Raw genomic sequence first — 12,901 nt, forward strand, 5'->3', positions numbered from 1 at the left:
TCTTCTATTTTAGGCGTGAGTGTAGATGAGGTATTAAAGCCCCATGGTGAACATCTCAGCTCACCTCTCTGTTGTAGCCTGACACTCAGCCTGAATTGACATTTCGTTTCACTTCATTATTCAGTCTGAAGTCAGTTCCGCCCACGACGTTTGCAGGGATGGGCGTTGCCAAAATGAGGCACTGTTCAGCGATTGGTTCACCGACCAACACATGACATAGTGTTGTTATGTGTGCCTGGCTGGCTAGTGGCTAACCTGTTGCTTGCTAGTGCTACTTGCTAACCAAAGAAACAGTCAGAATAGGAGCACTACGAACTAGTAATCAAACACAACATAACATGCCTGCTACTGGTGTTTCATAGCGAGATCGATACGATCGCATTTTACCGCGACACGATGTGGGTTACGGTACGGCGGCGGCGCTGGTGTACTTGGAAACACACATGAGTTCTGGGAAACCCCCACCCACGCTGATCACAAGACGCTGATTCACGACGCTGATTCGCCCGTTTGGATTTTCAACCGAGGCAGGCCTCCTCATTGAGAGCGATTCTAGACCTGAATCGCCGAAACAAAAAAATTAAAGCGATTCAGGGTCTGGAACTAGGCTATCTCTGTTGGACAATTTGAAGATAATTAAAGGACAAGAGAGTCTTTTTTTTTCTGGTCTCCCGGAGGAGGTGAAATATCTTGGATAGATAGATTAGCCCATCTGTTTTCATTTTCTCTTTCTGGTCATTTTTTTTTAATCCGATTAACTCGGAATTGAGTTCACCTTGACCATATTGACTGAACTTTCTCTCTCTGCATCAGTTCAGTCATTTCTGTCCTGATGATGACTGATCACCTCGGAACAACCTAACCCTTGTCTGCCAGTCTCTCTCTCTCTCTCTCTCTCTCTCTCTCTCTCTCTCTCTCTCTTTCCATTTCATCTCTCTCCGTCTCTCCCTGTACCGGTACTTGAGAAAGGACGATCCTTTATCGTGACCAAAAAAAAAAACACTCGCAATAATCGTGTTGTGGAGATTTAAATGTACCGTGACATTATCCTCTGTCAATTCCTCTGTATTTAAACCCTATAAGTAATAAAACCTGGAAATAGCGTACTTTATACAGTCTTTTTTTCCCACTCTACCAAATCTATTTGCCAAAAAAATTGCCAATCTGCAATTTTTAGGGCCAAACGTTCCACCCCAGGATAATGGATGTTGGGGATATTTCGATTATCGCGCTAAGATCGTAAATCGCAATTATTTTTGATCACAATAATCATGACGATGACATTTTTCATATCGTCCCATCCAGGCACGTGCACACATAGACATCAAAGGAGGCTTGCCCTTTTATCCGTCTTTGAAAAGTGCCCTCTCCAAAACATGAATGCAATTTTACTATGGTGAAAGAAATGCAAATGCCCTCTTTCTATGCCATACCTGAAGGCAGTATTAAAGAATTGCCTCATCCAAACTCTCCTGAACTTGAATGGAGCATTTTATTTTGAAAGAATTGACCTTCTAGCTGTCGCCTCACAGCTAGAAGGTCCTGGGTTCGATTCCCGCTGGGGGACGCTGTGGGCGCTGGGTGTGTGTTTCCTCCTCCGCATCCTCAGTGCCCACACCCTAGGTGGGGTTGGCAAAAGGGCCTTTCTGTGTGGATTTTGCATGTTCTCCCCGTATCTCCTAGGGTAGGTACCCTCACAAAAAACATGCAGTAGTCCTGGTTTCTAGAATTCCTTCTCCCTGGCCAGCCAGGGCTCCCCAGGCCCCTTTCTCTGTGTACCTAACCGGTACGTTGCGTTCTTCTGCTCCCCAGAACGTGGTGAACTTCGTGGACGACAGCTTCCCTCCCGGCCCGCGCTCCGTGGGCTTTCCCGACGGCGACAGCGTTCAGCAGCGGATCAAGAAGTGGCTCCGCCCGCACGAGATCAACTGCAGCAACTTCAAGGAGCGAGGCGTCAAGTGGTCCGTCTTCCGCACGCCGCGGCCCTCCGACATCCTGCAGGGCCTCCTGGGGAACTGCTGGTGAGTCCACACCGAAAAATAGCAGATCTACAAGCTCACAGCGCGGCACCGAGTGCCGCGCTGCGAGCTTGTAGATCTGCTATTTTTGAAAAATCGTGAAAATTTGAATTTTGACCCGATTCTATAAGTGTCTTTTGAATCCTTCTAAGATTTTTTGAAAACCCTATGTTTCTATGTCAGCAATCTGGCCTGCCATCGTCAAAGAAAATGTCCTTTTCACTTAAATGGAGCTCAGTTGGTCTGTTCTTGAGAGACTACTATGTCAGTGGTTCTCAAACCTTTTCACGTGAAGGACCCCCAAAATGATATGTATTTGGCCACGGACCCCCATCTCAAAATATTTAGTTCCAGGGAGCACCCAGAAGCAACATTTTAAGATTTGCACACATTTTCACGACTTAAAAAAAAATAGCAGATCTACAAGTTCATTATTGGTATATTATTGGCACCCCGCCCTCCCCCCCTCCCTTTCCGTTTGAAAGGTCAGTGCGATGGCGAGCACACACGGGGCCTCCTCCAGAGGTAGGGTTGTTTGTCAACGTGCCGACCGCCGCGAAGAGGCGAGGAGAACGAGCGTGGAAAAAAAGATGAGGGAAAAAAGAGCGGTACCGATGTACAGATAGTACGTGTACATACTGTAGCGCGGAGATTATTCATGGGAAGAATGTGGGTCTGGAACGCACGTGTTTTTATCTCCACGCCCTTGTGTCCTTGGGGGTTTGCGCGAACCCACGTGAACACATGCGACGCACACAACGAAAACGTGGTTACTCGCCGGGTACCACATACGTTCACGTCACCGCCATGTGCATATGCTGTACTCGCCGACACGCACGCACGCTCACGCACGCACGCACGCACGCACGCACGCACGCACGCACGCGCACACACCTACACGGACTGCAGCTTATCAAAAAATAGCACTCCCTTGGGCCCAAAGCCACTCACCAGCAACAGAACGTAACCCAAATTCCCATCCCCTGTCTCTCTCTGTCTCTTTAACACACATGGTTCTCAACCTGTGGGTCGGGATCCCCAAGGGGGGGGGGGGGGGGGGGGGGGGGTCCCCAAATTATTTTGGGGGGGTACCCAGATGATTAACATAATGTGCAACATTGTTTCCTCACTCAACAGTAAACAAACCAACATAAAGTTTAAGTGTATAGGGGGTATCTGCACATTTCTAAAGTGACACTTTAAGGACTTGTTAATACCTCTAAAATGGCAAATTAAACATTGGCCAAATTGTCAAATGTTAGAGGCAGAAATTGTGGAAATAGCCGATCTACATGCTCACAACGCCTCGCAACGCGAGGCGTTGTGAGCATGTAGATCTGCTATTTTCCCAATAGAACTATATTGTACAAAATGTAATGCCTCAACTCTTAGTGCTGGTCATGGTGGGGGGGGGGGGTGGGGTCCCCAGTTCAAATATGATTATTTTGGGGGGTCGTGGCCTGAAGCACAACACACACACACACACAGTCCAACTGACTCCTTCCCGTCCGTCCGACCAATTAAAGCAGCCTCCGGACAATCTCACCTTGGTCGCCTGGCATCATGGCGGGAGGAGGGGTTGGGCACGTGACCTCTCGTCCGCCCTCTCGTTACGCGTCGGCTAATTAGACTTTGATTCGATTGTTTTCTGAGGGAACTGGATGTTCCGTCATCAGCCGACGGGGCTGATCGGTCCCGCTCGGCTGCCACTTGAGCAGATGGAGCGCCGTTAATAAAACAAACGGAAGAGAGTCCCTCTCCCTGAACGACGGAGTCCCTGTGTGTCTGGAGGCAAAAGAAGACTCGTGACTCGAGACATATTTCAAAGTGGAGAATTAGTTTTCTAAAACCTCTAGTTCCATTCCAGGGATTGACACTAAGGCTTGCCCACCTGCCCCTGGCAGGTAAATAAAACTTTGGGGCAGGTGAAGTTTGCTTTCAGGTCACCCGACCGGACAAGTGCTCATTTGAGAAGGGGACACAACCGTCTATAATACCGTCTATAATACCTGAACGTGGCCAGAGCGCTCTGTCTTTTGGTCTGTGGAACGTAAAATAATAGCTCTGTTTACCTATAACGTGCTGTTTTTACTGTTGCGAATTGCGATACTTAAAAATATAAAATAACTAGTGTGAAACCATAGACATATTCAATCATAGCTATGTAGATATTTGGATTTGGAAGTATTGAGGTACAGTATGACTTTTTTTAATCGCACAGACCCAGAAAGTAAAGAAATTTGTTAAATTGAGCGTTACCTATCATTTTATAACGGACAATTTAATTTTCGGGCAAGTGGGCATGACCTTTGGGCAAGTAGAACATGACTTGTACTTGCCCGACAGGCAAGTACAAGTCAAGTGCCTCTGAGACCTTAGTGTCAACCCCTGCATTCCTTGATTCTGATTGGCTGGTTTCCCTTTAATTGCTGTGGTATATGAGACTATAATCCACACCTTGAATCAGTTTATATCAAACCCAGGTGCGTTATTTCTTTCCACAGTGTTCCACAGTGTACCAATTATCTGCACCTGTGTTGTTGGCAAAAAGAAAGCTGGGAACTACTTTCTTGTAGCTGGGAACTACTTTCTTGCAGACCTTGTTGTAAATTATTAGTGAAATAGAACAGTTTTAATTGGTACATGTCTATGATTTTTCATGTTGCCATATTGTAACCGTTTTAGAAAAGCAATAAGCCACAAGAGGCATGTGGTTACCTGGTATTTTATAACGGCTGAGAGGGTTGGAGACACTCGGCTTCGCCTCGTGTCTCACCACGCCTCTCAGCCGGTGTAAAATACCAGGTAACCACATGCCTCTTGTGGCTTATTGCTTCAATAACCACTGGAACCACCATACAGGGGTCATCGCCAGGTTGGCTTGTGGTGGATATTTTTGTCCAAATTCAGTTTTTGCCACTGATATTTAGTGCACAAGCACATTCAGAGCCAGCCCTAAAGGACCATTACAGGGTCTGTAACTCTGAGAGTGTACGAATGTAACCAAATGGATCCTTAAGCATTGCGTCACGTTATAATCTTGTTGGTGTGCTATTTTCAGCGAAAGCGCTCCCCACGATACGGATGCTGGAGTTTAAGTGGTTACGGTGATATTCTGTTGAATGTGTTTGCTTTTGTTAGCTCCAAAAGCAACAGTAAGCAATAGACCGGTCTATTTTTCTTTAAAACATGATGATCAGTTATTATCATTGTACTAGGAGGACGTTTTTTCGCGATTGTGATCATGCCTAATACATTTTAGGCATTTTTGGAAATTTCTTTGAAAAAAAGAATTTTTGAAAAGAAAAAAAAAAAAAAGTCTGGGAGTACTGAAATAACTCGGGAAACGTGGCTTGGCTATGAATGAGTTAAGTATGCCTGATTGTCAGGTGGGTGGTCACCCAGCTGAGGTTAGCCACACCCACAGTGTTGGTTGTATGGTAAAAGGGGAGGGGATGATTTTATGATGTCATTAACTCAGTGTTTTTCGATCGGGCCTTTTGACTCAAGAGGCTTTCAGCTTTCAGGAAGTAACAAAAATACACAGAGAAGACATATTTGCATATTATAACCACACCTGGGGGTCTATTAGAGTAATGTTAACTCCATAGACACATACAAAACAGAAAAAGTTCAAAACTATGGCACCACCTCTTTAACAATGTAAATAGCAACGATGACAATTCTGAAACTGATGCTTTTATAATTGTCTTTATAAGTTTGAATTAATATCTGTAAATGAGTCGACTGAAAAAACAAAACCGGATGCATGTCGTCGGTTTCTCTCTCGTTCCTCAAGTACTGTACAAACAAGTTTTCAGTTTACAGTTTAGGCATTTAGCAGACGCTTTTAATCCAAAGCGACTTACAATAAGCAGGTAATGCATCACTATAATAAGCAAGATAATATGTCAGTACATTAACAACAGTATAACAAATGCATAGGAATATCAATCTAGAAAAACAATAATATAGGTAGCTAGACCATGCACCTAATCAGTAAAAAACTTTTCTAAAAGCTAAAAAAAATGCTAACTAGCTTCATGTATAACAAGCTGCCGTAGTGTGATTGTGCGAAGCAGCAAAATAGTCACCTCGAAATAGGGAGTGCCTTTTGAAGGCCACCAGAGTCCCTGGCTTCCTAGACCCTTTAGTCTAGTAAATCTAGGGAAAAAATACACTCGGGTTGGACAAAATTGTATTATTTAGTTTTTCAACTGATTCTGTTAGGAAATTAGGTCTACTAGCCAGGATAAAAAAAATCTACCACAATCTGCTCACTGCAAATACCCACAGTGGCCAAATCAAGTTGGGCTCCCATCGACTTTCTATACAGGAGGAAACTACCCAGAAAAAAAAATCAGATTTAAGTAGGATGTGAGGCGTCTAACTAGGGGTTTGTCATGATGCTGAATCCATTGCAAGCATTTGTTTTGCACAAAAAACATTCATTGGGCTAAAAACGGCCCCAGAAAATGATGGTTTAGTGATGAAAAGTGATGAGTCATCAAAAAACTCATCTTTTGTTGGCGTTTTCTGGGGCCAATGAATGTTTTTGGTGCAAAAAAAAAGCTTGCAATGGATTCAGCATCATGACAAACCCCTAGTTAGACCCCCTCACATCCTACTTAAAGCAGATGTTTTTTCTGGGTATTTTCCTCCTGTATAGAAAGTCGATGGGAGCCCAACTTGATTTGGCCACTGTGGGTATTTGCAGTGAGCAGATTGTGGTAGATTTTTGTATCCTGGCTAGTAGACCTAATTTCCTAACAGAATCAGTTGAAAAACTAAATAATACAATTTTGTCCAACCTCTGCCTTAATTTTACCGGACTACTTGAATAACTTGCATTTTGTGATGAATCCGCATTTTGAGCGTCTTAATTTCACTCGCAGGTTAAATGAAGGATGGCAACATGGGCTCGGCGTGTGCTGCTGGGTAATTTAACCGCAACGTAGGCCGCTAACCAGACGGCACACAGTGGCTCCACTCATCAAACGTGAATGATTTTTCAATAAGGGGGAATGGACCAATCCCCAATCACATACACACCCATTGTAACTGTTACAATGGGTGTGTATGTGATTGGGGATTGGTCCATTATGCAAACGAGCGCTTGAATGAAAAAAAAAAAAGCCCAGATAAAGAACCTTCCAAAACTTGACGATAAAAGCTCCTAATTTATAGACAGGTTGACGACTCAGCCGTCCGTCTGGCCTGTCCCTTGTGTCGCTTTGTCTGTGTAATCCCGCGCAGTGGCTTGGCAACTAGTCCATTTCTGTCAACTTGTATCCTTCCCAACCAATCCACCTAGCCTTTGTTCCTGTGTCCGTCTCTTTTTATCCATCATCTGTAAATCCATCTCCTTGTCTGAGCCAGTCTCTTGGATCCTAACGGATCACTCTCGGCCCATCCCTAGCCATTAAGTCAATGCGTCCTCCCTGATTGACCATCTCATTAGCCGCCTCGCCGCTTATGTCTCTTGTCTCTCGCTCGCTCTCTTCTCTCATTTCCCTCTGACATTTCAACCCCTCGCTGGCTCTTGTTCAACCTCCACTTCCTTCCCCTCCCTCCCTCCCTCGCCCTCCTCCTTTCCTCTCTCTCAAAACCGCTCCTTTCGGACTTGTGCCAGGTAAGCTTCAGAAAAGCCTGTGTGGTTTATGACGAGGAGTAATTCACCCCCAAAATGACTTTTTTTCTATTGATTATTCACGCCATGGAGACTTGAGTTCAATAATATGTTTTTTTTTGTTGCATTCCTAAGACAACATTTTGATTGCAAGAAATGTACCCCCATTGATTCCGGAGGGGGACCCAAATCCATTCGGGTCCCCATCCGGAATCAATGGGGGTAAATGTACAATTCGGAATGCAACAAAAAAAACAACATATATCATTTTGGGGGTGAACTACTCCTTTAATCTCACCTCATTTAACAACAACAAATACAATGGAAATGGGAAATGAATCAAAGCAAATGTAACATATTCGCCTTTTATAATAAAAAAAAATAATAAAAAGCGAATATTGCATAATCCCCCCTTATTGAAAATCATTCACGTTTGATGAGTGGAGTCACTGTGCCGTCTAGTTACTAATATATAATGTTTTGCCTTGCAAAGTACACTTTGATGACATCATCATCTTCAATGACATCATCATCTTCAATTCCAAGACCTGTCATCTGCAGAAGTTCTCAGATGATACCGTGGTGGTCAGCAAGATCTCGGGTGACAACACGGCTGAGCACGATGGTGTGGTTAGGGACTTTGTGCAATGGAGCGAGGCTAACCATCTCAGGCTCAACGCAAGCAAGACCAAGGAGATGGTGGTGGACTTCCGCACCTCCAAGAGAGTCCCCCCGGTGCCAAGCACCATTAACGGTGAGGTGGTTGAGCTTGTGGATAACTACAAATTCCTCGGAGTACACCTGAATAGTTCACTGGACTGGTCGGACAATGCACAGGCGATTCACAGCAAGGGGAAAAGCAGGCTGTTCCTCCTGAGAAGACTGAGATCGTTTGGGGTGTGCAATAGGATGCTTCAGATGTTCTATCAGTCTGTCATGGCAAGTGTCCTCTTTTTTGGTATAACATGTTGGGGTGGCAACAACAGAGCAGGTGACACGTTTAACCTAAACAGACTGGTGAAGAAAGCAGGCTCTGTCGTCGGGTCCTCTCTGCAGGGGGTGGAGGAAGTAACCAGTGTGCGCACAGCGAGGAAGCTGGATTCCATCTTGGAGAACTCCTCCCACCCCCTCCATCTAGAGATCACCAGTTACTGGAGTAAGAGAGGAAACGACCGCTTTACCTACCCAGGACGGAGATGTGAGAGATTAGGAAAATCTTTTGTACCGGCTGCCCTTAAGCTGTACAACGAGACACATAACGGACGCTTGAAAAGGTCTCCCTTCCTAACTTAGACTGACGGAACCTTTGCTGTATTGACATTGACCTCTAAGGAACTATTGCTGTATTGACTTTGACCCAAAAGGACCGTCCAGGAAGAGTGCTCATGTGCGTCTTGCGGTGACACGCTTCCTAGTTTCTTCTTTTTTCGCACTGATTTTTTTTTGACTTTGCACTATTAGTTTGTGTTGGTAGTTTCTGAGTATTTTTGCTTTGTTTAACAATGACAGTGAGATACTTGTTTGCACTAGCTAGCATTGACTGCTATGGTCTTTTTTGCAAGACACTTTATGTATATATACTTATATATTATTCGCCCCCTCTATTGATGCACCTTCTCTTTATTGGTACTGTACTGCTCTTTTTTTTTTGTTCTCTTGTTTCTTTCCCTCTTATCTATTTTTTCTTACGTCTCTGTAACTTTGTAAATAACTGTATACTGCTGTGCTACTACTGGACAACTGAATTTCCCCCTTGGGATAATAAAGGTATCTATCTATCTATCTATCTATCTATCATCATACTATCCAAACGGATCCAAACGTTGAAGCAATAAAACAGAGCTGAGTATTTACCAGTGTTGCAGACTCTATTTTCTCTTGCATTGCCGTTTGTTCAGCACGTGAATGCACTATCACCCCTATCATCAAAGTGTACCCCACAAGCCAAACCCCACAAGCAGTCCTCCAGTTCTAGGCAACACAGAACTCCAAGGTATATTAATGACATAGTTCAATGTTGAAAATGACCGGTATTCCCCTTTAAAGTATGTTTTGAAATACTCAAGTAAAGTACAAAATACAAATACCTAGAAATGTTACTTAAAGGCCCGCTGATACCCCCTGAAATTATAATAGTATGATACAGTAGGTAGGAGTGGTATCTCTGAAAACGGTCTGAAACCGTATGAAGCTCATGTCACAGTGTAATCTGCCCCTCGCCCCCAACAACAGCTGACCAGTACAGTAAGTAGTCTATAAAGTCAAGTAATTTGATTGGCTTATAATTGCGCATTCCCACAATGACATCATAAAAATATTAACTCATATTTTAAAATGACTTTTTAAAGTGACGGTACCCCTTTAGGTGACAGTACCACTTACTTAGTTAAATGTACTTAGTTACTTGAATACACTGTATGAAAGAAAAATGAGTTGAAAAGGTTGTACAGTATGTGAAAGTGTGTGTGGGTTGTAAGAGTGGAAGCCTATGTGAATCGTTCAGTCTGATTCATGGGCTTTAAGCTTTTATTTAAAATGATTAAGTGAAGTAGGCTGTGATGAGATCTCAATCTAGCTCTCCTCTCCTCTACAGGTTCCTGAGTGCTCTGGCGGTGCTGGCGGAGCGGCCAGAGCTGGTGGAGAGGGTGATGATCACGCGCACCATGTGCCCAGAGGGGGCCTACCAGGTAGAGGACCACACCAACACGTCTTGTCATGATTGTTGTCACCCAAAGAAATCGCGATTCATCGCGATAATCAAAATATCCCCCAAACATCCATTATCCTGGGGCGGAACATTAGCTAAAAAAAATAGCAGATCTACAAGCTCACAACGGATCGCGTTGTGAGCTTGTAGATCTGCTATTGTTTTTTTTTTTGTGAGTGGGGTAAAAAAGACTGTATCAAGTACGTTACTTCCGGGTTTAAAATGGCACCGGATACGCGGCTCGGCAAATAAAAGGTGAATTGATCCCAGTGCATGACGGAGGACGATTTCACGATCTTATTCAAATCTCCACGATACGATTATTGTGAGAGTTTTTTTTCTTTATCGAGATAAACGCTACTAACGATCACCGTACCCATCCCTACTACCTCTACAAACGTCTCTGTAACTTTGTAACCTTATACTGCTGTGCTGCCTCGGGGCGACTGATTTCCCCCCTTGGGATAATAAAGGTATCTATCTATCTAGGGGTGGGCGATATGGAAAAATACAATATCACGATATTTTCTCAAGCTGTATCATGATACACGATTTTACCACGATTCTTTTTTCTTTTTCACGTTGGTTTTTATGGTTATTTTTCAAGTTACTTGACAAAAACTAGACTCTAAAAAACTAGGTCTAAATTGAACTTTTCAAGTATGTAACTCTGACAGTATACAAATGAAACCAAATGGACCCTTACGGGTCCATTTGGTTTCATTTGTAAACTGTCAGAGTTAAGTGGAGACCTTGACATTTTAAAGTTCAAGAACTGATGATTTTGACCAAAATGCAGGTTTAATTGAATTCTGCAATGAATCTCTGTATTAACGATTAAACAGGATGTTTTACAAGGCTCCCTCATTTGTATCACGATATATACGATACCTCTGAAAAGGCATATCGTGGAGACATTGTATCGTCACAACCATAATTATCACCATATCGCCCACCCCTATATCTATCTATCTACCTACCCATCTACCTACCCATCTACCTATCTACCTATCTACCTATCTATCTATCTATCTATCTATCTATCTATCTATCTATCTATCTATCTATCTACCTACCTACCTACCTACATAACTACCTACCTACCTACCTACCTATCTATCTATCTACCTTCCAGGTCAGGCTGTGTAAGGACGGCACGTGGACCACGGTGCTGGTGGACGACATGCTGCCCTGCGACGACTACGGCTACCTGCTCTTCTCCCAGGTCAGGGCTGATGCCGCCGCGCGACGCTTAACCCATTTAGAACGGGGTACACATTATTGTGTATCATTATTTCATGCTTTAACTATTGAAAAATAGCAGATATACAAGCTCACAGCGCGGCACTAGCTTGTAGATCTGCTATTTTTGAAAAATCATGAAAATTTGAATTTGACACGATTCTATACGTTTCTTTTGAATCCTCCTAAGATTTTTTGAAAATCCTATGTTTCTATGTCAGCAATCTGGCTCGCCATTGTCAAAGAAAAGGTCCTTTTCACTTAACTGGAGCTCAGTTGGTCTGTTCTTGAGAGACTACTATGTCAGTGGTTCTCAAACCTTTTCATGTGAAGGACCCCCAAAATGATATTTATTTGGCCACGGACCCCCATCTCAAAAATGTTAGTTCCAGGGACCCCCGGAAGCAAAATTTGAGTTACAAACGTTCGCTTTGAAAATACATATATTCAAAGATTTTCACAACTTTTCAAAAATAGCAGATCTACAAGCTCGCAGCGCGGCACTCGGTGCCGTGCTGTGAGCTTGTATATCTGCTATTTTTTAATAGTTAAAGCATCCAATAAATTTAATTGAAGTGATTTTTGGCCTCGAACACTGGAACATTACGAATAAAAATGATTGGCTTTCAGGCTTTGAAGGTAATCGAGACAGATACAAAGAGATGACTGGCAGACTGTATTTAATAACATTAACCCATTAAAACATCTGGAAAGCATCCATGTCATTTTAGATTTCAGCTAAAAAAGCATTATTTTATACTTTGGCTATACAAAGAATAGCAGAACAACAAGCTCATGAGCTTGTAGATCTGCTATTTTTGAAAAGTCTTGAGAATTAGTGCAAAAAACATAAACATTTCTAACACACATTTTTGCTTCTGGTGGTCCCTGGAACAAAATATCTTTAGATGGGTGGAGTCAGCGGCCAAATACATATAATATTGGGGGTCCTTGACATGAAAAATTTTGAAAACCACAGATATAGAGACATAAGTTTTTCAGAAAACTTAGGATTTAGAAGACATTTTGTAGAACCTCCCTTATGTCTTAATGGTTGTGGAAATAGCCCATCTACAAGCTTGTAGTGAGGAGGAGAGCTGTGGAGGGAGGCGGAGGGACATCCAGAGAGGTGAAATTAAAGTCCAGGGTAAAGAATGGGAGAATATCGAGTGTATTCACGATTATTCTCACATGGCCCTCTTTAACTTCCATTTAGACTCCAAAAGGAGGGACAGCGTAATCAATAGCCTTTCTCTAATAGGTGCCAGGAAGCCCGACAAAGTGATTAGCGATTTCCAACTAGGT

At 43.3% G+C, this 12,901-nt stretch overlaps 1 protein-coding gene across 1 annotated transcript in view; it reads left to right on the top strand.

The window, feature by feature from the left end:
• capn15 (calpain 15) overlaps nt 1–12,901 on the top strand; it is a gene marked incomplete at its 5' end in the record, with an annotated part of 105,558 nt that overhangs the window by 65,340 nt on the left and 27,317 nt on the right. The window contains 3 exons of the mRNA XM_080747871.1: nt 1,813–2,021; nt 10,241–10,334; nt 11,490–11,579. Of these exons, the coding sequence (XP_080603997.1) occupies nt 1,813–2,021; nt 10,241–10,334; nt 11,490–11,579 (393 nt within the window). The remainder of the gene's footprint in view (nt 1–1,812; nt 2,022–10,240; nt 10,335–11,489; nt 11,580–12,901) is intronic.

Source organism: Nannobrachium achirus, assembly GCF_963921795.1.
Source record: "Nannobrachium achirus genome assembly, chromosome: 18".
Taxonomy (NCBI): Eukaryota; Metazoa; Chordata; class Actinopteri; order Myctophiformes; family Myctophidae; genus Nannobrachium; species Nannobrachium achirus.